Source organism: Hyperolius riggenbachi, chromosome 7 (assembly GCF_040937935.1).
Source record: "Hyperolius riggenbachi isolate aHypRig1 chromosome 7, aHypRig1.pri, whole genome shotgun sequence".
NCBI classification, from domain to species: domain Eukaryota; kingdom Metazoa; phylum Chordata; class Amphibia; order Anura; family Hyperoliidae; genus Hyperolius; species Hyperolius riggenbachi.
Window position 1 is genome coordinate 170,465,607 of NC_090652.1, and position 27,500 is coordinate 170,493,106.

Sequence of the window (27,500 nt, forward strand, 5' to 3'; positions counted from 1 at the left end):
TAGTGTAAATTGCTGTTGCCACTTTGCGATAGATAAGTGACTTTTGGGTTGCAGTTTGGGCACTCGGCCTCCAAAAGGTTCGCCACCACTGCCATAATCTAATGTCCCACCATTGCTAGGTTCATGTAAATTTGTCTCCACCCATTACCACACCTATATTCTGGTCCATGGCCCACCCATTTTTCGGTGCAGCGCGATAAGCATGCCGCACAACGTGATCCTCATATTTTTGGCACGCTAGCTGCAGTGTGCTGAATTCTGCTGCCTACAGTATGTACAGTATATGCTGTTCTCTAGTGCCTGCACTGTGTGCTGATTTACCTCCAGTGTGTACAGTGTAAGGTGTTACTCTGTGCCCTTACTGATTGTAAACCAGCTATATTGTATGCTGATCCTGCTACTTTCAGTATGTACAGTATTAGCTGTAAAGCCTGGTACACACATACAATTTTAAATAGCCAATTTTAGCTCTGTTCATAAAATTCATTGTCTGTTGGCCCACTTACTGCACGGGGGTGGTAAAATTGGGGGTCAGTGATTGACCAATCAAAAATGTATGTGCGTATACATCTTTGATCTATGCCTATACTGATTGTAAATTATCTAAATAAGGGACAGGGGGCTCCATCCAATATTTCGATGGGCAGGCCCATTATCTGTAGCTTACACCGCTGCTAAGTTCATGTACATTTGGCCCCACCCATGGCCACGCCCACTCACCTCATGGCCACGCCCATTTTTTGCCGGTCAATTTGTCCAAAACATAGTTCCTTCTCAGATCTGAAGCCCAACATCATTGCAACCCAGCAGAAAGCCCACCAGACACTTTACTTACTCTGCCAACTGAGGAAGTTCGGCATGGCCCAAGAGATTCTGACAAGCTTCTACTCCGCCAACAATGAATTTATCCTCTGCTCTTTCATCTTGGTCTGGGATGTTGGCGCCAGTGTCACGCACAAAACTACAGAGTCATCAGGTCGGCTGAGAGGATCATTGGGAGACCACTCCCCTCACTTGCCCTCCTACACAACAAAAGAGTATGATCTAGGGCACTGAGGATCACCAACGAACCCTCACACCCAGGCCATTACTACTTCAGTCTGCTTGCATCGGGCTGGAGGCTTTGGCCATCTTTGCAAGGACCGCTAGACACAGGAACTCTTTCTTACCCCTCGGCTGTCAGCCTCTTAAATTCCCTCCACATATTCCCATCAGCGCACCCCCCTTCCCCAATGAGCTTCGACTCGGGCTGTGTCACAGCCATCCAGTCAACCGGCCCACAAGACTAATTGATCGGCCAATTCAATGTTACATTTTGGAACTGTTATGTATAATGTAAACTGCTGCTCCTGTTGTTCTCTGCTGTCTATCTATGTCTTCTTCTTGAGCTACATGTATTGTGCCAAACCCAAGTCATGCTTGGCGAAATAAATGATTCTGATCATAATCTGATCAAAGAGGAATGTATCTGATAGAATTCTCCAACACGCTATACACAGATTTTTAATAGATTGCAGCATGAAACCCATTAAAAATCTATCTAATTGCAGTATTGCACTGTTCGATGCACTGCAACGCTATGGGCTGTTGATCTGCCTTTGCTACAGACTCGCCAATCGATATCTTCTGTCCAGTATGATAGACTGATTCAATCGATTTCAACCAAAAATCTATTGATTTATCGATCGGGCTCTCATGTTGGGCTTCATTTTCTAGGAAATTCAATCGCATTGGCCACATATCAACAGTAATAATCACTAAGTGTATAGCCACCTCAATCCTCGGGCAAATAAGTGTCACTTCAGCTGAAGTTAAGAGTGGAAAGTTTTTTCTGACTCAGGTTATCAGTACATCCTTCTATCTCAACAATCACACGTTGCTTTGAGAGAACAGAACATCTCTTGTTTTCAAAGTCTGGGTTTATTTCATTATGTGTTAGAATGTGAAAGAGTCACTGTAAAAGAAACACAGAGGAATATGAAGGCTGCCACTGCTGATCTCCCGGAAATGCTGGTCTCCTCTCTGTCTCTGGATTCAGTATCAACTATTTCACTTTCCTGTAGCCAATAAAATGAGGGTGGTTGAGCTGCATGATCATTCCAGGTCAGTTACCATAAAGTATAGATGAAACTGGTTCAGCATAATAGCTGAGCATTTTTTAATAAATTGTCAGCAATGACCATCTATGTATTTCTATCAGGTTTCATTTGAAGCCCAATTCCAGTTATAGATCTACATATACTATTTATATACTGCGAGGAGAACGCCAGCGCATACCACTAAGGCTGCATCTGAAATGACCACCAGCTCAGTGTGTAGCACCTATATAGACTTTCTACACACTTCGCATTCAATTCAGATGCAAATCATATGCAAATTTGCTACTACTTATCATGCAAACAGGAAACTCAGGAGGAGGGGCTGGGAGCAGCTAACCTGACAGTTACATAGTTAAAAAGTTAAGGAAAGGGGGGGGGGGGGGGGGAAAGGCTGCGCATCCCTAAACACATGCTGCAATTGAATGGTTAATCGCACAGGCATACACCGCCTCTGCCAGACTGAAAAATGCATGCCCTGCATCCAAGACAAGTGCTAACATTTATTAAACTAGGAGGTACTTTAGCTTCCAATATGGTTTGCATGCAAAGTATATTATACTAAAGTACCTCCTAGTTTAATAAATGTTAGCACTTGTCTTGGATGCAGGGCATGCATTTTGCAGTCTGGCAGAGGCGGTGTCTGCCTGTGCGATTAACCATTCAATTGCAGCATGTGTTTAGGGATGCGCAGCCTTTTCCCCCCCACCTTTCCTTAACTTTGTAACTATGTAACTGTCAGGTTATCTGCTCCCAGCCCCTCCTCCTGAGTTTCCTGTTTGCATGATAAGTAGTAGCAGATTTGCATATGATTTGCATCTGAATTGAATGCGAAGTGTGTAGAAAGTCTATATAGGTGCTACACACTGAGCTGGTGGTCATTTGAGATGCAGCCTTAGTGGTATGCGCTGGCGTTCTCCTCGCTGTTCTACCAAATGTAAATTACACATTTTTTTCTGCTTAGCTGCTACCGAGGTTTTAAATTTAGGTTAGGTCACTTGCCCGGAGGTCTGCCTCACTGTGGCGCAAGTGTCTAGTATAATATACTTTGCATGCAAACCATATTGGAAGCTAAAGTACCTCCTAGTTTAATAAATGTTAGCACTTGTCTTGGATGCAGAGCATGCATTTTTCAGTCTGGCAGAGGCGGTGTATGCCTGTGCGATTAACCATTCAATTGCAGCATGTGTTTAGGGATGCGCAGCCTTTCCCCCCCACCTTTCCTTAACTTTGTAACTATGTAACTGTCAGGTTATCTGCTCCCAGCCCCTCCTCCTGAGTTTCCTGTTTGCATGATAAGTAGTAGCAGATTTGCATATGATTTGCATCTGAATTGAATGCGAAGGGTGTAGAAAGTCTATATAGGTGCTACACACTGAGCTGGTGGTCATTTCATGCAAAGTATATTATACTAGACACTTGCGCCACGGTGAGGCAGACCTCCGGGCAAGTGACCTAACCTAAATTTAAAACCTCGGGAACAGCTAAGCAGAAAAAAATGTGTAACTTACATTTGGTAGAACAGCGAGGAGAACGCCAGCGCATACCACTAAGGCTGCATCCGAAATGACCACCAGCTCAGTGTGTAGCACCTATATAGACTTTCTACACACTTCGCATTCAATTCAGATGCAAATCATATGCAAATCTGCTACTACTTATCATGCAAACAGGAAACTCAGGAGGAAGGGCTGGGAGCAGCTAACCTGACAGTTACAAAGTTAAGGAAAGGTGGGGGGGAAAGGCTGCGCATCCCTAAACACATGCTGCAATTGAATGGTTAATCGCACAGGCATACACCGCCTCTGCCAGACTGAAAAATGCATGCCCTGCATCCAAGACAAGTGCTAACATTTATTAAACTAGGCGGTACTTTAGCTTCCAATATGGTTTGCATGCAAAGTATATTATACTAGACACTTGCACCACAGTGAGGCAGACCTCCGGGCAAGTGACCTAAACTAAATTTAAAACCTCGGGAGCAGCTAAGCAGAAAAAAATGTGTAACTTACATTTGGTAGAACAGCGAGGAGAACGCCAGCGCATACCACTAAGGCTGCTTCTGAGATGACCACCAGCTCAGTGTGTAGCACCTATATAGACTTTCTACACACTTCGCATTCAATTCAGATGCAAATCATATGCAAATCTGCTACTACTTATCATGCAAACAGGAAACTCAGGAGGAGGGGCTGGGAGCAGATAACCTGACAGTTACATAGTTACAAAGTTAAGGAAAGGTGGGGGGGGGAAAGGCTGCGCATCCCTAAACACATGCTGCAATTGAATGGTTAATCGCACAGGCCAGACTGAGAAATGCATGCCCTGCATCCAAAACAAGTGCTAACATTTATTAAACTAGGAGGTACTTTAGTATAATATACTTTGCATGCAAACCATATTGGAAGCTAAAGTACCTCCTAGTTTAATAAATGTTAGCACTTGTCTTGGATGCAGGGCATGCATTTTTCAGTCTGGCAGAGGCGGTGTATGCCTGTGCGATTAACCATTCAATTGCAGCATGTGTTTAGGGATGCGCAGCCTTTCCCCCCCCCCCACCTTTTCTTAACTATTTATATACTATCTATGCTCACAACATAGTAACTGTCATGCTCAAATATTACCTTTACAACATGCTGTGCGCTTACAAGGCAATGTAAACATTTAAATTGGCAGAGAAGCATAGTTTCATTGGCCGCTAGTCTAATTTAGGGGACCCGCCACTAATCCCTATAGACTAGTATCGCTCTGTTTAAAACACAACAAATTGCTGGGGGTAGGATTAATACAACCACACAAAAAGGATATTCACCTAACATATACATAAAGTTATCAGAAAGGTGAATTTCACAGAGTGGGAGCTGTGGAACGGACACACTCCCGTCTCCGGTGGCCATCTTAATTTTTCAGTGCCCATTTAGTCTATCTCCTCATTGGAGGAGATTTAGCTAGGGGTGTGACAGGTTTTGTAAAGGAAGAAAAAAAATTGTGTAATGACATAGAATAAAAAGTAGAAAAATGCATAAACTAATGTAAAGGAAATTATAAAAATGAATGGTAATGGGATTGAATTTTATGTCATTTATTATTAATTTCTTTATTTTTTTTTATTATTATAATAACTTATTTTCTTGTTTTTATGTGATATTACCTGCTTCAGTAGAATCACGCTTCCCCTGCCTGCTCACTTCGCTCGCTGGGCTTCAGGCTGGAAACTCGGGCTGCCAGTTTTGTGGCGATGTGCAATCTCCACTACCCAAAGAGAACAAAAAGTTGTCCAAGTGACGTGAGGACCGAGCCTACAGCCCATCGAGTGAAGCGAGCGGGAAAAGGGACAGTGATTTCACTACAGCAGGTAATTTATTTATCTTTTTTTATAATAATTTATTTACTTTAATAAATGACTATTTTTTTACAATAATATTTTATTAAATTATTAAATACATAATTTTATTAATTTATTTTGTCATGTATTACTTATTTCCTTTGTACTTTAGTGCCGTTGGAATGAATTGTTATTTTACTGCCACTAGGCAGTAGCACTAGCTAATTTTCCTCCAATAATGAGACAACAAAAAAAAAGGCACTGAAGAGCTAAGATGGCTGCCGTAGACGGGAGTACGGTTGTTCGGTGGCTCCTACTCAGTGAGTTACAACTCTTTCAGATAACTTAATTCGTTAGCTGAATTTCTAAGCTACACAAGGATATCACTTTTATGTGGTTTTATTAATCCTACCGCCAGCAATTTGTTGTGTTTTAAACAGAACGGCGCTAGTCTATGAGAATTTGGGGTGGGTCTATTAAACTAGACTAGCACCATTTAATTGTACTGTATACTGCACTGTAAGGTCGCACTGCACATCTGATGTGCGTTGTGACTTTTCTGCACCATTGGGTTGTGATCTTACTACAACACAACATGCATAGTATGAAAGGAAAACTTAAAGGAGTAATGTAGGGGGCTAGGGGGAAAAAGAGTTGAACTCACCACTCGAATATAGGTCAACCTCATGTATAAGTCAACTCCAATATTTGACCCTCTTAAGCCATAATTTTTTATAAGTACAAATCTACCCAGCAAGTTAATGGCTGCATTAGTGGATCAGGAAGAATTTATAGCTGATCTTGGGGACCAGAACTGCATAAAGTGTTCCAGCCATTAACCCCTCCTGTCCTTAAATTGCAGCCACTATTATTCACTCCCCTTCTTACAGCTCAGTATACCCCCTCCCCCCTCCCCCCCCCCCCCCCCCAATCCCCTTCCTTGGTCAGGGCTTTCAGATCTGTGTCTTCTTGTCATTTGCTTTATAAAAAAAAGTGTCCCTTACCACTAGGTAAGTTGCTGCAAATGGGAATGTCACAAATAGTACATACAATACTCAGTGTTGCTTGTGACTCGTGTATAAGTCAGCCTCTACACTTTAATTTAACAGTCTCCCGCAGATGTTCTCGCCGCTTCACTTCTGTAACTTCACTTCTGCTTCTTTAAAGTTGCAAAACCACTGAGCCTGCACGCCCGCGTCCTCGCTTGATGATGGCACTGGGAGCATACTGTGGTCTGTGTAGTACGCTCCTGGTGATGTCAGCGGGAGTGAGGACGCGGCTGCGAAGGTGCAGCGGTTTTGCAACTTTAAAGTCACAAATTACGAAAGTGAACTGGCGGCGGGGACCAGGAGTTGGGCCGAACCTCCGATTTTAGGTTCGCGAACCGGGTTCGCGAACTTCCGCGGAAGGTTCGGTTCGCGTTAAAGTTCGCGAACCGCAATAGACTTCAATGGGGATGCGAACTTTGAAAAAAAAAAATAATTATGCTGGCCACAAAAGTGATGGAAAAGATGTTTCAAGGGGTCTAACACCTGGAGGGGGGCATGGTGGAGTGGGATACACGTCAAAAGTCCCCGGGAAAAATCTGGATTTGACGAAAAGCAGCGTTTTAAGGGCAGAAATCACATTGAATGCTAAATGACAGGCCTAAAGTGCTTTAAAACATCTTGCATGTGTATACATCAATCAGGTAGTGTAATTAAGGTACTGCTTCACACTGACACACCAAACTCCACTGAACAGAACAGGTATGCAGTGGCGGGTTCACTAAACAGGTATACAGTGGCGGGTCCACTGAACAGAACAGGTATGCAGTGGTGGTGGGTGGGTTCACAGAACAGGTATGCAGTGGCAGGATCACTGAACAGGTATGCAGTGGCAGGATCACAGTACAGGTATGCAGTGGGCTGAGGGCTCACTGAACAGAACAGGTATGCAGCCAGGAAGAAGTTAAGCCTAACTAATCTTTCCCTATATGAGAGACTGCAGCAGCTCGCCCTACTCTCACTAATGCAGGCACACGAGTGGCCGTAATGGCCGCCGCTGCCTGCCTTATATAAGGGGGGTGGGGCTCCAGGGGCTAGTGTAGCCTAATTGGCTACACTGGGCCTGCTGACTGTGATGTAGAGGGTCAAAGTTGACCCTCAGGTGCATTATGGGGCGAACCGAACTTCTTCCGCAAAACGTTTGCGTGCGGTACCCGCATGCGAACCACCTAAGTTCGCGCGAACCACGTTCGCCGGCGAACCGTTCGGCCCAACTCTAGACCAGAGCATCGGCAAGTGACTGTGCGGGCACAGGACGTCTGCAGGGGACCGTTAGAAGACCCAGGTAAGTTCAACTCTTTTTGCTCCATACAGTACACCTTTAAAAAAAAAAGACTCTGATCAGTAAGTTAGTTAAAGTACACCTGAACGGATCAAAAATGTTACCTTGAGGCCCCTTTAGTGTCTGTCCCTTCCCTTGTGCCGCTGTCGACCCTTATAAACATGTTCCGACCTAGCTGGGTTGCAGCTGTCTGCATGCCTTCTCGATCATGCTTGCATTGCCTGCAGCATTCTGCTCATGTCCGGTTACAACTCTTTGCGAGCTGCACATGCACAGAACGCTTCCGGCAATGGCATGCACCGTAGCTGCGATCCAGCCAGGTTGGAGTTTTTTATGAAGGGTGACAGCCCTAAAATGGAGGAGACCAAGAAGACAATAAGGGGGACTCATAAAGATTACAGGTGGCTGAAAGAAGCCATAGGCATGTAGAGGTCAACTTTTTTGATCCGGTTTAGAGGTGCTTTAAAATACAGTTCTGAAATCCACGCCTATCCCTGTCAATGTTTACATTACAGAAACCATCCATGAGCAGCCAGTACACCTCTACACTTACGTTATTAGCATTTCAACAGAGTTATGCTTATGAGTTTAAAGTGAACCTAAACTGAGAGGGATATGGATGTTTCCTTTTAAAGAATACCAGTTGCCTGGCAGTCCTGCTGATCTCTTTGGCTGCTGTAGTGGCTGAATCACACACCTGAAACAAGCATGCAGCTAATCCAGTCTTACTTTAGTCAAAGCACCTGATCTGCAAGCTTGTTCAGGGGCTGTGGCTAAAAGTATTAGAGACACAGGATCAGCGGGAGAGTCAGGCAACTGGTATTACGAGGAAAAATCCATTTCCTTCTCCGTTTAGGTTCACTTTAAGGATTCAATTTAACCAGTAAACACAGGGTCAAAGAAAATTATTCAAGCAGAGATCAGCACAGTGTTCTTACTTGTATTGTAGATTGTGGGGTTGACATGCAAGTGCATTACTGATCTCATGGCCTATTTTTAAGTTATTTTAAACACACTTAAAGCTAAAGGAGAGGGAAGGCGCTGGGTCCTATACAGTCTTTCCCGCTCCTCTCCTGGTGCCCTTGGTGCACCGGTGCCCCCCCCCCCCCCCCAAGTCCTCCTGAAGACAGGTGGCTCCATACTGTGCACACACGAGTGCGCTCGCGCATACGTAGTATGAAGAGGCTCGTCTTCAGAAGCACTCGGACACCTGGAGACTTTCTGAAAACTCCTTCATCAGGGGAGTGAGCAGTATTTGACTAAATTAGTATTAATACTGCTCCCGGGGACAGCACTGCACTGAGGGCACCGGGAGAGAGATGGCTCTATAGGACCCAGAGCCTTCCCTCTTCATATGTAAGTAGTTGGCTTTTTTATATACTGTACTCCCATTGAGTTTAAAGAGACTGTAAGAAATTTTTCAGCCTTAGTTCTTCTATCCTATAAGTTCCTATGCCTGTTCTAATGTGCTCTGGCTTACTGCAGCCTTTCCTAATTGCACTGTCTCTGCAATAAAGCTTATCTCCTTTCCTCTGTCGTGTCTGTCGGGCTAAGGCTTGAATGTGTGGAATGTGCAGGGCTGCTTGTGATTGGATAGAAGCGATACACACCCTCTACAGGCCCCCTGCACACTCTGTATGACTCACACACTCTGTTTATGTGAGCCTATTACAAGCTGGTTAGTTTGTTTGTAAACACTGCCTAAAACTGTTAATTACAAGCCAGGATTGCAGCAGAGAGTGGCAGAAACAGCACAGAGGGGCACAGGAGAAAATAAAGAATAGAATGGTATGCTTTTTAGTGTAAGAATATTAAGAGTACAGATTCTCTTTAAGTGTACACTTACAAAGTCATTTCTTGATCTTGAAAAAGGCACGTTGGTCCATTTTTTAAATGTTAATTCCAGTTCAGGTCTGTCACCACTGTAGCCAATAACATGCATTTTGCTTATATTTTATAATATTTTGCTTATATGACTTGATTGTGATGGGGTAATGTTGGAGGAGTATGCTGTCCTAGAAGACAGGCATAGCTAAACAAATTGGCAACTATGTTAAATCAAAAGATTTTTCCATCTTCAAGATGGCAATTGTATCATGAAGCAAAACTTGTAAGAAAGCAGTTCCTGTTGGGTTGGCACCTGCACTTAGCTATAACATAGCCAATGCTGACACCCAGGGAGGTTATACATTGTTATTTTGGACATGAGAGGTTAATTTGGATGCCAGAATTAGGCTATTATATATCTGAAGTATTGGCTGTCAGGATTTCAGCTCCCTGTGCTCGGATTTGCTGTTAGGTTTGACAATGAAAGGTACAGTAACTTAGGGTTAGGTATTGTTTACAGGGCCGGATTTAGGCCAAGGCCGTCTAGGCCATGGCCTAGGGCACCACAGGAGCAAGGGCACCAAAGCAGCAGGCTAAACTGGTGCAGCATTTGCAAGCTTGCAAATGCTGCAATGCAGGAAGATCAGCGCCTGTGCAGCAGCCATCTTGCTCTCTGTGCACGCTTGCATTGTGGCTGGTGGCTATGGACTTGGGCAGCATTGGAGAAGGAAAGGAGAAGGAAGCTTCTGCACTGGAAACGAATGGAGAAATGAGTGACACTGATGGCTGCTGCAGTGTGAAGGCGAGCTGGCTACCTATACTGAAAGGAGGGGTGGGAAAAGGAGGGATTAAGGGAGTCATCTGGCTACCTATATTGAAGGAAAAGGGGGGAGGGGTCATCTGGCTACCTATACTGGGGGTGTCATCAGGCTACCTGTACTAGAGGGAAGGAGGGAGGGGTCATCTGGCTACCTATACTGGGGGGAGGGGTCATCTCACTACCTATACTGAAGGGTGGTGGCTCTGGTGACAGTGGCCTTGGGCGGTAAAGAGTATAAATTCGGCCCTGATTGTTTAGGATGGACAGTGTTAGGAGATAGTGTAAGGGGAGGTCAACTTTAACTTAAGATGTTAGAAGTAAATGGTTACAGTTAAGCATCAGGATGAGGTCATGAATCTGGGTGGCTGTTAAACTTAGATGTCATGAAAGGGTAACCTTATGATGTAAGGGGTAACAAGAAGTGATTAATACTAGGGGTATGTCAGAAAGGGGTTAACACAAAGGGCCCTTTCACATTTGCGTCACAGGAAAACGCTGCATCCTCTTGCAATAGCAGTGATTGTCCTATCACATTGATTGCGGGGCGGCGGCTCCCGGCAGGATGACACAAGAGTAGCTGTGTATCCTGTAACCAGAAAGTGAGGCATACTTTCATTGTAAAGTATGCCTCACTGTATGGGCACACCACAGCGGTAATGTGCAGTGCGATCTTTCGGGACCATTGTGGTGTGATTGAAGAACAATTGCACTACAACGGAATGTATCATATGTGAAAGGAGCCCAAGACAAAAAAGTGTTGTTTTTTTTCACCAAATAAAAATGCACCGCGTTGGCATATGATTTGCTGATACTTGGTGCCCGCACCAAATGCTCCAGCACCTAGCCAAAATCTACCTCACTCAGCATTGTGCTGTTAAACAACCTTTTATAAATTGGCTCAGAGTATTTCTTCTGAATATTAGTTATTTTTGGTGCAGTGATTTACATGTCATTAGCAGAGTATTTATATATGAAGCTTATATGTGAACATAACGAGACTACAATAGGGAACATGAAGCGCTGCATAAAGTAATCATTTGGAGTGCCACAGGGTAGCTGCTTATTGCTGCTGCATTACTTCATTTCTTGTCCTCATTTTATTTTCAAATCTTTCATTGCAGATTCCAGACTCTAAAGAGACAAAGAGAGAGAATACATCAACCTTTTTACCATCAATCTCTTTATCTTAAATTGTTATAAAGGTTCTCCACTTATATGAACCTGTTTTATACTATAGCTACCAAATGAATGCTGTTGACACTCCTGGCCTAATGTCAGGAACAATGGGATCTAGATTTGAAGAGTTCTTTTTTAAAAAAAAAAAAAACTGTCAGTAGTAGTGAATGATAATTGTGCAGTCTACTCTCAATTTCTTATCTTTAGCTCAGGGCTAACTACAGACCATGTAGTTGGTTGATTGCTTTATGGGATAAAATTGATCCGAAAGTTGGAAAATATGATTGCATTTGAAGAAAGAATCGTTCAGTAAATGTGAACATTTCATAGTTGCCAAGTAATCACTTGCGATCATTCAAATCGCATCAAAAGATCGTATTTAGTGAAAAATTGTACCGTTAATGGGCATCTTAAAGTGAACCGAGCATCATTTTTAACACCCAGGGCAGCTCTATAGCAAATTAAAAATGCATTCTAAAAATGTGGTTTATTATTAAAAAAACTTTAATTTTACCTCATTTTTTTACATCTAAGAGTTAAATTAGCCACTTTGTCCTTCCGCAAAGGACCTGTGGTCCCTGAGCAGGAGATGGTGAAAACAGATAAGAAATCACCTCTTTAGACTTAATTGACCACAAACAAACCCCCATTGTACTTCAAACAGAAAACATCAGTTACAGTTGAAGAATGTCACACCTAGCCTGGATAACAGCACTTGTAAAACAGCAGGGGTTGAGCTTCTGAACAATGGCAGCCCTTGCAGCTATTTGAAGCCAAGAGCTGCTTGGATCCCTTTAACTCCCTACCAAGTAAGTGCAGCCAACTGCCACAACAAGTGTGGCATAACCTCCCCCCCTTCAAGTAAGTGTGGCTAGTATTTATCTCCCTGACCTCCTCCACACTCAACCCAATACCATTAGCCATTGTGACTAATTAAACATCAGTCACACACATGACCCTGAGGAAGGTTGTGGAGAAGGACCGATTCCAGACCTTGGGGGACCTGCGAAAGCAGTGGACTGAGTCTGGAGTAGAAACATCCAGAGCCACCGTGTACAGGCGTGTGCAGGAAATGGGCTACAGGTGCCGCATTCCCCAGGCCAAGCCACTTTTGAACCAAAAACAGCGGCAGAAGCGCCTGACCTGGGCTACAGAGAAGCAGCACTGGACTGTTGCTCAGTGGTCCAAAGTACTTTTTTCGGATGAAAGCAACTTTTGCATGTCATTCGGAAATCAAGGTGCCAGAGTTTGGAGGAAGACTGGGGAGAGGGAAATGCCAAAATGCCTGAAGTCCAGTGTCAAGTACACACAGTCAGTGATGGTCTGGGGTGCCATGTCAGCTGCTGGTGTTGGTCCACTGTGTTTTATCAAGGGCAGGGTCAATGCAGCTAGCTATCAGGAGATTTTGGAGCACTTCATGCTTCCATCTGCTGAAAAGCTTTATGGAGATGAAGATTTATTTTTCAGCACGACCTCCATAACACCTGAGCAGTGCCACAGGCTGATTGCCTCCATGCCACACCGCATTGAAGCAGTCATTTCTGCAAAAGGATTCCCGACCAAGTATTGAGTGCATAACTGAACATAATTATTTGAAGGTTGACTTTTTTTGTTTTAAAAACACTTTTCTTTTATTGGTCGGATGAAATATGCTAATTTTTTTAGATAGGAATTTGGGGTTTTCATGAGCTGTATGCCAAAATCATCAATATTAAAACAATAAAAGGCTTGAACTACTTCAGTTGTGTGTAATTAATCCAAAATATATGAAAGTCTAATGTTTATCAGTACATTACAGAAAATAATGAACTTTATCAGAAAATGCTAATTTGTTTAGAAGGACCTGTATGTACCATACTAATGTACTACAGTGCTTTGTTGCAATACATGGTGATATACAATAGCTTAATGTACGTATATAGTTACTTCTCACCTTTATATCCCAAATGCACATTCCTCCATCCATTCCAGTTGTACAAAACTTGGAACACTTTGCTTTTCCTCCACTCAGCACAGAGATCTGACTGCAATGAAAAAGAGAGAGGGGTAATTTAGTTATCAGCTATACAACAAAGAAAATAAAGCATGATGATCAAATGGTATATACAGTATATATAAGACAATGTACTAGAGGCATTATTGTGGGGAAAAAAAACATTTCTTAGCTTTTATTTACATTTGAGCAAAAAAGTGTCCAGTCCAAAACTATTCATACCCTTCACAAACTGTCACAGGATACTGTGGGAAAATCTAAAGTTATGTATCATCCCAAATAGTTTAAGCTGTTCTAAAGCATCCTAGTTACCCTGATTATTTGGGAACAGCTGTTTTAATTAACACAACAAGTTAAAAACAGCAGCTCTCTGCAGTTGGTTTGTGGACAGTCATTGCTAAACCAAAGGAGCTCAGTGAGGATCTGCACATTGTAGCTGCTCACAAGTCAGGAAAGGGTTACAAGGCCATTTCTAAATGTTTTCATGTTCCTTCCAGTGGCTACAGCTCAAAGCATTATTAAAAAATACAAGATATTCTGTACTGTGGAAAATCTCAGAGGATGGGGTCTGAAGCCAAAAGTGACACCTGCACTGACCAGTTGGATCGTTAGAGAGGTGAAAAGGAATCCAAGGATCACCACCAAGGCCGTCCTGGTGAATCTAGGCTCTGATGATGCCAATGTCTCAAGGCAGACAATGCAATGGACATTGCATATTCAGGCCCGGATTTACCTCTCAGGAGCCTATAGGCACAGATGTACAGGCACCTTAGACTTCCCCCTTCATAAGCCTACAAACCCCCACCAAACTGCTCCACAAGTGTACTGGCTATCACTTCTCCCTTGCCCGTCATAGGTGGCTACAAGTGCCCCTTAGTATTAGGCAGCCAGAAGTACTCTCAATATTTATTAGCTAGAGGTACCCCCAAGTATGAGGTAGCTAGAGGAACTTCAGTATTAAGCAGCTAGAGGTACTCCTGACTGAAGGGAGATGTCGTCAGTGGAATGCCGAGTGCTGGGTTAGTAACCTCTCGTTTTCACTCTGCTCAAGACTCTGCATAGGGAAGGGAGGGAGCTGTCTTTTCATCATCAGGTGCCTGTAGGCACGTGCCTACAGTGCCTTATGGTAAATTCGGCCCTGTGCATACTGCTGGGTTCCACAGATGCAGACCGAGGAGGACGCCACACCTCCAGATAAGGCACACAAAAGCTTGCTTGGCCCTTGCAAATGCTAATCTGGAAGAATAAGACTTCTGGTCTTCTGTGTTATGGTCAGATGAAACAAAAATTGAATTGTTTGGTCACAATGATGTTTCCTTCATTTGGTGTAAAAAAGGAAAAGCCTTTAACCCAAAGAACACCATCCCCACTGTCAAAGGTGGTGGTGGGAACCTAATGTTTTTGTTTTTTTAGGAGGGGATTAGCCAATGGACCAGGGAGCCTAAACACAGTAAACGGCTCCATGAAAAAAAGAGCAATACATGAGGATTCTCAACGACAACATCAGGCAGTCTGCAGAGAAATTTGGCCTTGGGCAAGCATGACAATGACCCAAAACACACAGCAAAAGTGGTGAAGAAATAGTTAGCAGACAACAACATTAATGTTTTGGAGTGGCCCAGTTAGAGTCCTGACTTGAATCCAATTGAGAATCAGTTGAGGGAGCTAAAGACCAGGGTGATGGCAAGAAGACCTTCCAACCTGCTAAAGATGAATGGGCAAAAATACCACGTGGAGACATGCAAAAAGCTGGTCTGCAATTATAGGAAGCAGTTGATTGCTGTAATAGCCAAAATACAAGAGTGATGACAGTTACCCAAATTTAATAACAGTAAAATACAGTGTAGAAGACAAAACAATCAGTTGGAGGCTAAAGGCATCTCAAAGTAATAAATACAAAATACTATCATATCATGGAAGTGTTCTCTAATTTTAATTTAGTGATATGCAGGATTGCAATTTGCAATCTTGTGCTGTTCCAGTGAGGTGAATATGGGAAACCATGTATGCACGTTTATTTCCCTATACATCACCATAGCCGCTGCCTCAAGTGTGCTCTTCTTCTTTTCTCTGCTGCTAATATCTTCTGGCCCATGGGTTTTGTTTTTTTACAGCCAATACGAGCAAATGCTGTATCTTGGTAACAAAGATACAAAATAATGGACAAAGGACACACATGAGGCAGCAGTTCAATTGAGGACAAGCACAAAGTTTACTATTAGATTTTCATAATAATTAGTATAAATCCATATCATAATTAGCATAATTCTCAATCATTATTTGCAAATCATAAACAATTACTACTGACTATTTTGGACTTTGGCACATGTAGATTTGGGCAAGACATGTACATTAGTCCAATTGCAGGGAGTTCCTGACTTGTGAATGGCACTGACGGGTAGTGTTTGTAAAAGATAGCTGGCAGTCTAAGGGTTAATAAAATTTTTGATTTGTATTTACCTCAAATAAATTCTATAGCCTAGTTTTACTGAACTCAATATGTTAAATAGGTTTTCAAGAATGATCCCATTTTACAGATTTACTTTGAAGGACCCAGGCACTTTGAACATTTCTACCATCATCTTTCCACTTTCCCCATGATATCACAACCATCTGCTTCTGGACACTGGAGCTGGGAAAGAGCCCCATGCCCATACCACTAAATGAATGGTCTCTACAAAGGGAAGGGGAGGCTTTAGCTTAACCTTTTGCAGACTATCTGCAAATTTATGGACTATTTGGGTCAATACTGTTTAGGGAGGCCCAATGCTAGTAGGCTTTGCATCCCCTGGAGAATACCAGGTAACCAACATTAAAGTGGATCCGAGATAAACTTTTACTCATTGCATAATTGTGTTCCTTTCATATGGTTTATAGGGCATTCCTCAAGCCAAATACTTTTTTTGTTTTGTTTTAATACTGTAATTCCCTATAAACTAAACAAGCCTCGCCCACAGCTCCTTTTGTGTCTTGGCACTGTAGCGAGGGCTTATGGGAGCTCAGTCTGGGCAGGAGGAGGAGGTTACTAGCCATTGATTTCAGAGGTAGAGGGGAGGAGGGAGGAGGAGATGGGACTGAATTTACACACAGGCAAGCGGATAGCATCTCCAGCCCTCAGCCTGTGACAATGTGACAAAAAGAACATGGCTGCCCTCATTGTATCATAGGAATAAATAATAAACTTTTGAAGCTGTTTGCAGCTAGATATGCTGTGTAAAATCTAAACTTTAGATAAGATATATAGACAAGTTACTTGTTATAATTAGTTTTTCAACTCAGATCCGCTATAAGAAGGCTTGAGAGAGGGACACACTTTTTGTTTTAATTCAAAAAAAAGGGTTTGTGTGTGTGTGGCAATTTATGGTTTGTAAATGTATGATCTCTAGTTTTTGTGAATCGCACCTTTACACTTCTTTTTTAAACCACCCTCCAAATCATTCTTCAGACCGCCAACAAAACTGATCAGAAAAAAAAAAAATAATAACAAATATAAACTAAAAGAATTAGATCCCTGTCTATTCAATTTATTACCTGATACTGTTTTTGTGTAGGGAGTCCAGAGCTCCAGAGTTGGTGTCAGAGCTAGCTTTCTTGTCCATATTTTGAAATCTCTCTCTTGCTGTCATTCCTTTTTGTGAGCTCTGCTTAGGGATGTCCAGCTTTCCTCCAAAACTCAGACTCCCCTTATCTTCATCATATGTAAACAACATTGGGTAGCAATCATGCCCCTGAAAAGAAATAAGATAGCGAATTAATGTTGGTGTACACTAAATACTACACACTGGCCTCAATTCACGGAGCTTTATCAAACACTTTATCAAACGTTTGATAATTTACCTCATGGGTAAAATCTAATTTTGAATTCACTAAGGTGTTATATATCCGTTCAATAAATATATAACACCTTAGTGAATTCAAAATTAGGTTTTACCCATGAAGTAAATTATCAAACGTTTGATAAAGTGTTTGATAAAGCTCCAGGAATTGAGGCCACTGTGTGTAGTCTACAGAATGTATTGTAAAAATGTAATAAAAGATTTGTAAACTGCAGTTTATAGTTAATGTTCTCAGGAAACAAAGTACAGTAAAGCCCCAATTAACCAACAGCAATGGAGATTGGCTGATGCCAGATAAGTGAAGTTTCTGGTTACTCGAGAGTCAATGTTAAAAATAGGCCTAACTAAAAAAAAACAGTACATAAAAGAGAGATTGCTAGGCACTCAGCCCCTGATTGTCGAATTGGGGGATCAATGAGACGTGAACTACCCCTGAACTTTCGATGCCCCTTCTTTCTCTGTCTCCCATATGGACTAGCCTGGCTCTCTCCCTATACCCCCCCCCCTTCTTTTCTTCCCTTTCCATCCCCATTCTACTGTTACTCTCTATCCCTGTTTCTCCCCTTTCCATCATTGACCCAATGGTGCTCCCAATTGTATTTGGGCTCCTTTTTCCATATCCTTACTGATACTGTTTCTCCAATTGGGAATCCCGCAATGATGGGACACTGCTGCCATGAGTGGGAGCAGGCTGTGGAAATTGCATGTATGTAGTGCAATAAGCCCATTTGGACCATCAACAGACGATCCATTCTGCACTTTGCCGGATCGGCACGTCTGTGGCCGGCCGCGTACATTGCAGTGCACGCTTTCCAGATGTGTGTACAGCCTGCAGGAATCTTCTGTGGCCCACATACACTTACGATTGCCGCCTCTAAAAGTTGTGGGAGTGCATGGAGGCTAGGGAATTTGGTCCCTTCCTGCAATGTATATTCACGTATGAAACTACGCATATGGAACACAGTGCACGAGCTTGACCCGGCCGGCATTTGCCAGTCCGGCAGCAGGTTTCACGCTCTCTCTCTGCAGTGTGGCCCCTTCTAACATTGATAGCGCTTGTCCCATCTGATTGCACATCCCTGTCATTCCTCCTTTGAAGTACTATATGTGCCCAAACTCCAACTTCGTTTTTGTTTTTGAAGTGGGGAGCCAGATCACCAACATATATGTACGACTTAGATCGTGCGATATGGATTAGATGAATACATCTAATTATGGGACTCCTCTACCCGGGGTTTCCCCCACCCTTAGAGTTTTTATGTGTAGGTCATAATATTAAAATAAATAAAATTTAAATGCGGGCGATTTTCAAAATCGCCCTGAAAACGCTTGTGCAATGATTCTCTATGAGAGAGTTCATTCTCTATGAGAGAGTTTGCGATCCACTTTTCTAAGAGGTGCTTGGGCCATTTTTGAGGTGAAGATATAGGAAAAACGCAAAATGGTCATAAAATAGCTTTTGCAAGCGAAAGCGTGATCGTTTTTTAAAAAAAATACATGTATTTATTGTTTCCGGATCTCTTTCCAGATCAGATAACGGAAGTGCTCTGCAAAAGCGCTTACCAAAACACCTACAAAAACGAGCGAGCGCACAGAAAATCGCTGGAAAACACAAAGCTCAACGCGGACGGACACGCAAGCCAAACGCAATGTGAACATGCCTAAAGGATTCCTAATACAGTGCTGCCATGAGAACAGTTTAACAGCACGCAAGAAGTTAAGGAACACGATTTTTTTGCACAGTGTATAGCTGAATGAAGTAATTCACTTTCTGTAACGATCGGTGTAACACGGAGAGGATCTGATTACCGGTGATCTGCAGTATCACCGAGAATGCAGAATATACCCGATTATTGATGATCTGCAGTATCACCGAAATCAGGTATATCTTCTAACCTCTGGACACCCGAAGGATGAGAGTGTTTGGTGCAACAGTAATACTTTGAGGAACGCACCCGGAAGATGGGTGCTAGACAGTAAGAGCTACTGCTATGGATCAGATTCCTTCCCCAGGTCTGATGCTCCCCAAGGGGCGGAGCCAGGCTGAGACAGTGGGAAGGACAGAACGTGAGTGACACCAAGGGTAGTGTCACTAACAGTTCTGTGAACTATCTCTTAACAGCAGAGATAGTTCTCAAGGTCGGACAGGCCAGGTCGGAACCACACGGACAGATACATAACGGAGACAGGAGACAGAAGCAGAATCCAGGAACTAGCAGAGTTTGGCAACAAGGTATCAGAAAGACAAAGGTACAGAATCAGAGATCAGGAGAATGGTCAGGAAATGCAGAAAGTCATAACAGATAATCAACAATGCCTAGACTTGAGTGTGAGCTCCAAGATTCTCACACTCCAGGAACTAGACTAGAATAATGTGAATGATACAGATGGTACTGAATTCCTAGACTAAGGTGTGAGTTCCTTGGCCGTCAACACCTAGGAAACTGGTCTAGATAACAATACAGATAATAACAGAATTCCTAGACTAAGGTGTGAGATCCTTGGCCATCAACACCTTTGGAAACTGGTCTAATAACACAGATACAGACAAGGCCTGAGTGCTACCACGTAGTGATCGCAACGGCAGACACCAGATGAATGACCAGCACCCAGTTTATTTACACTAGCGCTCACCAGCGCCTCCCCTAAGTGCTGGACCAATGGAAGTTACTGAACTTGTCAGCTGACCAGCTTGGTCAGCTGACCCTCTTCTGACTGCCATAAAGGCCCTGCCTCTCTGCGCGCGCGTTCTCCTAAACCAGTGTGGACTACCAGTCCCAGCCACACCAGTCATGTGTTGTAATGTTTCTGCTGAGTTGGATGCGGAAACCGCCGCACCGCTGTCAGTGCGTGCGGCGTTTTCTCCGCATTCCGCATTGCTGAGAGAAGCAGGCCTATGCGAGCAACTTGCCGCATTGGACGCGGAATCCGCCGTCCTGTTGTTAGAGCATGTGGCGGTTTCTCCGTGCTCCGACTGCGTGCCAGTGCCAGCTGCCATGTTGAACGCGGAGTCAGCCGCCTCACCTTGAGTATTGGCGGCTTTTCCGCATTTTCTCACACTTTCACAAGGTTTTTTTTTTTACTAACATTCATGTTTAATTGCATGTCCTAAGACAATGTTAACTTGCATGTAATGTTTGCTCTATATTATTAGGATATCGCCGTTATAGGCGACCTTTCACCTCTTCACACTTCACCTCTAAATAATTCCTGTCTGTGGGCTAATGGCTGGCGTGCAGGGAGTCACTAGACTTCAATCCAGAAGCTCAGACGCACTGCTATTTGCCGGGACAAACATGTAAGCAAGCGCTGTGACAGCGCAAAACGGCTGTAGTGCCCGTCCTATCTTTCCCTGGGCACTCCACCTCCACCGGCCCGAGCACATGTAACGGCACCAGGTTTGATCTCTATGTCATGCTGATCTAATTTTGTATTGATGGCTGCAACGTATGGGAATAAACGCAAGTATAGAGACAGTTCCGGTCTGCATCTTTGTAAAAAACAAACAAAAAAAAACAGTAATATACCCTACACTTTATATTTACCATAAACCCTTCATTATTGTTGAAATACAGTAATTAAAAATAAATTAAGAGAAAGGACAGGCTTAAAGAGAAAACGTATCCAAGAATTGAACTTCATGCCAATGAGTAGCTGATACCCCCTTTCCCATGAGAAATCTTTTCCTTTTAACAAACGGATCATCAGGGGGCTCTGTATGGCTGATATCGTGGTGAAACCCCTCCCACAGTGTGATGTCAGGACCATGGCCTGTCTGTGAACCTCATTGCATTATGGGAAATAGCTGTTTGCGGCTGGGTCCAACTGCCAAAAAAGCAAGCAGAATCTCCTTCCAGTGACATCACTTGCCAGCAGTAAAAATGTCACCATGTGGTAAATGTGAGAATGTAAATCAGGGAGAGGAAAGATTTAACAATAGGAAAATACTGACCAAATCATTTATACATAATTTTTGTAAAAATTAAGCACTTCTTTATTACATTATTTTCACTGGAGTTTCTCTTTAAATTAATGCAAAATAGAAGTTTGCCTTCTTAAAAAAGAAGGTATTTGCAATTATTCAGGTTGGAGTGAGCTCTAAGGTGTCCCACAACGCATCACTGCTGAATATGCAAATTATCGCTTTGTTGTCCCTGATAGCTACAATTAATGTACCAGAGGTTTATTCCTACCGGTATATAAAGAAGTGTCAAAGTAGATTAATGAATACTGCAAGGTCTGGATTTTTTTCAGGTTGCTTGAGAATTCTGGTTAACTGAGTTCTTGATAACAAAGATTTTACTGTACTAGTTTACAATTTTCATACACTAAATACATGCAGGAATTACAGAGTATTTTTAGACTTTTTTCTGCCTAAGGTAAGCTTTCATATGATAACACTAATAAACACATACTCCCACCAATAAGAACATCCCTCCAAACCAATGAATTCAGGAGTTCCAATCATTTTCATGGTCACAGGTGTATAGAATAAAGCACCGAGGGTAACAGACTACTTCTACAAACATTTGTGAAAGAACTGGTCGCTCTTAGGAACCCAGTTAATTCCAGTGTGGTACCATGATATGATGCTACCTCTGCATCCTATCGAGAAATGTTCTCGCTGCTACTAAATACTCCACAGTCAACAGTTGGTATTAAAAAAAAGTAGAAGAAATCGGGACCAGCAGCAACTCAGCCACAAAATCACAGAGCGGACCAGCGCATATTGAGGCACACACTCAAGTCACGCACTTTCTTCAGAGTCCCTAGCTACAGGCCTCTAAACTTTGTGTGGCCTTGAAATAAGCTCAAAACGTAGTGTTGAAAGCTTCATGGACTAGTTTTCTATGGCCCAGTAGCTGCATCCAAGGTTTACATCACCAAGTATAATGCAAATGTTGGAAACACTGTTGGAAAGCACACCACCACTCGACTCCAGAGCAGTGGTGATGTGTTCTATGGAGGGAGAAATAACGCTTCTCTGACTGGCAAAGAGGTGGATGAGTCTGGGTTTTGCGGATGCCATTCATACTTGCAAAAAAACAAACAAAACAGAGATAAGTAGATTGCAGAACGAAGAAAACTCACAGCCAAACTATTTAAAAAAAAATTAAATATGTCTTGGACCTTCAAGTAGCAATGGAAAGATTCAGCAAACCACATTGAGCATACGGCTGCATCCCTTGCAGCCTTAGGATGCGTACACACACTATTGTTGTCAACTGCATGGTTCAGGATTGTTCCATAGCAATGTGTCTATATGGAACTTGTCCTCAAACTATCCCATAAGGCAAGGGTGGGCAAACTTCAGCCCACTGTCCAAATCCGGCCTGCTTGGACATTTCATCCGGCCTGCTGCTACAGGATTGGAATGTGTGCACCCCCCCCCCCTCCTCCCCCGTAGGTGAACTGGCTTGCGGCGTCCAATGGACTACGTTACACTGTTGCATTATAGTTAGCTCCACCTACATTCTTACTTAGGCACACCCATTTTCACACCGCACTCACTCCTTTTCTGGTTTGGCCCATCCCTGCCTTAAGGGATCGACTCTCTATCCCTGCAGATGGCAATAATGGCGTATGTCTCCGTTATTACATTGCTTATTAAGTTATCGTATATACTCGCATATAGTAGAGCCCCAGCCAAGGGCTTAACTTAAAATCACCGGGCCCTGAGCAAAACTTTGATGGGGCCCCCATAGTTCACACCCTTTCCCTTGCCTACCCCTGGTGACCCTCACAGCCTGGGGCCCATCTTGCAGGGTCATAAAACAAGTGTGGACATAATAATCATTACACCCATAACAACTATAGCCACATACACAACCTATCTGAAGGATAGACTCCTTTATCAGAGGGAGAAAAGTAGTAGTTGGGGCCCCTTACAGCTCTGGGCCCCCTGCAGTCACAGGGGCTGCTCCCCTGTAGTTATGCCCCTGGCCCCAACCCATCAGTCATCATCATATTTTTTAGATCTTTTCTATAAACATTTACTTACAGCAGCAACCAAACTGTTTTCAGTGATGAAGGTCAAGCACAGGAGAGGCAAATTAAGTGTAGTTAAAGTCGTCACCCTGCAAGAAATATTATTATTATTATCATCATCATAATTAAGCACCAGCAATGTACATAGCATGGTATGGGCAAGAGTTGGTAAAAAAATACATAATTCATAGACAGTACAAATAAAATACACATGAAATGAAACAACTATTTCCTTATTTGAATATTGCAACAATAATTTACCTGCCTGAGAGTGTTTATGAGAGGAAAATATATACAACTTAAAGAGACACTGAAGCGAACAAAAAATTATGATATAATGATTTGTATGTGTAGTGCAGCTGAGAAAAAAACCATTAGCAGCAGAGACACAAGTCTAATATTGTTTCCAGTAAAGGAAGAACTAAGAAACTCCAGTTGTTATCTATGCAAATTAGCCATTAAGCTTCACAACTTTCAAAGTCGCAGAGAACTCTGCCAGACACTTGAGATGATACGCTATAAAAGACAATGGGCCATATGCAATTCACTTTTCCACCAGACTTTTCTCCTAGGAGATAATTTTTCATCTTCGATTTAAAATAACTTTTCATCACTTTTCAACTACCAAAAGTACCAAAAAGTAGGTGAAAAGATACTATCAAAGTTATTTTGAGTATTTTCTTGCTTTCTGGTGGCTTAAAATGCATTTTATTGACAAGTTTAAAAATATCACCTAGGAGAAAACTTAGGTGAAAAAGTGAATTGCATATGGCCCAATGTATCTTTTTTTCCCTCTGCAGGGAAGATTTTACAGAGCAGGCTAGTGAACTTTTGAACCCATTTAAAATGCTGAGTAGTGTCTAAACTGCAAATATTAGAGAATGATGCAATGTTATAAAAAAAAACACTATATAACTGAAAATAAAAATATAAGAATATTTTCTTTGCTACTAAAATTCTAGTAATTAACCATATTACACAACAAATTCATTATATCATAACTTTTTTTCGCTTCAGTGTCTCTTTAATGGGGCACTATGGTGAAAAGCTGTAAATTTAAAATTTATATTTACACCTCCACATGAGATGTACATTCGTCCCAGAGTAAATGCAATATTAATGTTTTACTTCCTATGTAGCGTACCTATTGTAAGTGATGGCACAGTATGGTAAATTACAGTGCATTTACTCTAGGAAAAGTGTATGTATGCGCACATATGGTTTTCAAATGTAAAATGTTTCAGCGTAGTGCCCCTTTAACCTTTATTTTAAAATAGAGGAATACACATATTCATGCAAATTTGCTACACATAGATCAGAGGTCACTTAATAATGGCTGGGATCCAGGGGCGTAACTATAGGGGAGCAGCCCAGGCTACTACCACCCCCCTTCCTCTGATACAGGGGGCTATACTCCAGATCAGTTGTTTTTGTGGCTAGACTTGTTATGCGTGTGACGATAGTAATGGCCACACTTGTTTTATGACCCTTGTAAGAGGGGCTTCTGGGCCATGAATGTCACCAAGGGGAAGGGGGCCAAGGGATGGTTGATGGTTGTGAACATTGGGGGTTCATATCAAAGTTTGGCTGGGGAGCCTTATGAATTGTAGTTACGTCACTGCTGGGATCCTACTGTGGGATTCCCAGTTAGGTCCCTCTCTCCTAGAGTAGCAGCCTGCAAATGGTAATCATTCTGGACACTAGGACCTGGGGGAATCCAGCATATGGTAATCACTCCACACCCATCCATATCCAGTCCTTTCCTGTGATATAGCGGTATTGACAGATATATACGTCTATATAAAACATGCTGTGAACAGTATAAAAGTGCATACACATTGATACTCTCCTGCACTGTATACTAGACCCTTGCTTGACACATTTTGGCAAGTTACAGGGGAAAAAAAAGTTATAAAAATAATTTTTATCTCTTTTTGCTCCGAAATCCTGGGAAAATTGAACGCTAGGGAGGTTTAAAGGAAAAGCAGTGAACCAGTCTGGTCAGAACCTGCTGGCCGTGCTGGCTGCTAATCTGTTGCTACACTTAAGAATGTTTCAATGTATTATTTGATGTCTTTAGCCATTTATGCCGCCTGGACGTGATCCTCACGCCCAGGCGGCTGCTGCACTGATGATGCACGCTTCTGCGCGCTCCCGTGGGCGATCGCACCACCCCCCCCTCCCCCCCCCCCCCGGTAGCCCAGTGATCAATGAATGGGAACAGGTTTCCTGTTCATCGATCCATGTCCCCGGCAGAAAAACCGACGGCCTCTTATCAGGTCTTTCTGAAAAAATAAATAAATAAATAAATACTCAATGTAAAACTACATCTACCTCTACATACATTTTTCAATACATAAAACACATTTTATTACATTTAAAATTAACTGTTTATTTCCCACACCAAATATTACTCCCAAAAAATGTTTAATGGAAAAAAAATTACAATTATAAAAAACCCAAAAAAACAAAAAAAAAAACATAAATAACTTTTTAAATATGCATGTGAAGAAGGTATATTACGAACATTTTTTAAATTATAACCTTGTAAATAGTGATGGATGCAAAACTGAAAAAATGCACCTTTATTTCCAAATAAAATATTGGCGCCATACATTGTGATAGGAACAGCATTTAAATGGTGTAATAACTGAGACAAATGGTCAAATAAAATACATGGGTTTTAATTATGGTAGCATGTATTATTTTACAGCTGTAATGGCCAAAAACTGAGAAATAATGAATTTTTTAAATTTTTTTCTTAATATTCCTGTGAAAATGCATTTAGAAAAAAATAATTCTTAGTAAAATGTACCACCCAAAGAAAGCCTATTTAGTGGCAGAAAAAACAAGATATAGATCAATTAATTGTGATAATAATTAGTGATAAATTTATTAGCGAATGAATGGGAGGTGAAAAGTGCTCTGTTGCATAAGGTGAAAAATCCCTGCGGGCTGAAATGGTTAATGCACTAGCACTAATGGCCCATACTCACGGGCTACAATTGTCGCCACAACACACGGCGCGCGCATGTTGCGGCGACAGGTCGCCCGTGAGTATGAGGCGTTGCACGGGCGTGCACCCCGAACCCGTCGCTGCTGCTGGCGATTGGCGCGGTCAATTGCCCGGCGACTGTTGCCGCCGCAACTGTCGCTAGTCCGCGTGAGTATGCGGACTAGCGACAGCAACCAGCAGGGAATACCCTGAGCTTCCGGCGGGGGGAGGAACTTCAGCGACAGCTTCCTGCGCGTCAGTTGCCAGGTCCCTCCGCCGTGTGTATGCGGAGGGACCTGGCGACGAGCTGTCGCCGGCCTGTCGCGCACACGCTCCCGTGTGCTAGCGACAGGCCAGAATGTTGCCCGTGAGTATGGGGCATAAAGGACTAACTTTACTGTCCTCTGAACAGCACCCCTGACAAAGCCTTCCTGGAGTTGAAACATGTTGGGCTTTTAGAGTGTTGATTAGAAAAATGTTTTTGTGAATAATAAATAATTTAGTAGTTGAGAAACAGGGACAAGACTGAGAACAACACTGTCCTTTATATAATCCTATGGCTTTATTCTCTCTATAGTTATCACCTAATAGGTAGTCATGTTCACAGCGCTACCAGAGCTTTTATACATTCTATGCCCCTATTATAATCCTTCTTTATGATTTATAATATTGTGTCCTTTTCTCCTCGTACCATAATTAATCAATAACCACAGGGCTTTTACCCATCTATAATTTTTATTATTATCATGTTTTGCACCATACTATATTTTAATGTCCATAGCACTTAATGCATTAACATACTGATGCGCAATATATAGCATACCCTATATGATTGCCCTTATCTTTTAGGTTCAGAGAGTTATGAATTTAAGCTTACACAGCACATTTTTAATCAGGAAATTGTCTCTGTAGATATAACTAATAGTGTGCTGGGATATTATGATTGACTGTAGAATTGATCTGTCATCTATTATTAAATGTGTCTCTGACTGCAAGACACTCAGAGACTATGATATAAGTATCCTACGATTATTTATTTGATTTATTTATTTGATTGATTTTTGATCAAGTACTACTTTTTAAGAATATATTGTGCTTGTGATTGTATTTTATATT

General features: G+C 42.4%; 1 protein-coding gene across 2 annotated transcripts in view; it reads right to left on the bottom strand.

Annotated features, from left to right (window-relative positions):
* Positions 1–1,901: 1,901 nt before the first annotated feature.
* ARPC1B (actin related protein 2/3 complex subunit 1B) overlaps positions 1,902–27,500 on the bottom strand; it is a 151,197-nt gene continuing 125,598 nt past the window's right edge. Inside the window, exons 7-11 of one of the 2 annotated variants that reach the window (XM_068244878.1) lie at positions 23,403–23,478; positions 17,097–17,293; positions 13,506–13,596; positions 11,475–11,527; positions 1,902–2,057 (exon numbers count right to left, since the gene is read on the bottom strand). In XM_068244878.1, coding sequence (XP_068100979.1) covers positions 11,489–11,527; positions 13,506–13,596; positions 17,097–17,293; positions 23,403–23,478 — 403 coding nt within the window. In that variant the 3' untranslated portion in view covers positions 1,902–2,057; positions 11,475–11,488. Of the gene's footprint in view, positions 2,058–9,530; positions 11,528–13,505; positions 13,597–17,096; positions 17,294–23,402; positions 23,479–27,500 lie in introns of those variants that run through there. The other variant, XM_068244877.1, reaches the window with a different exon arrangement.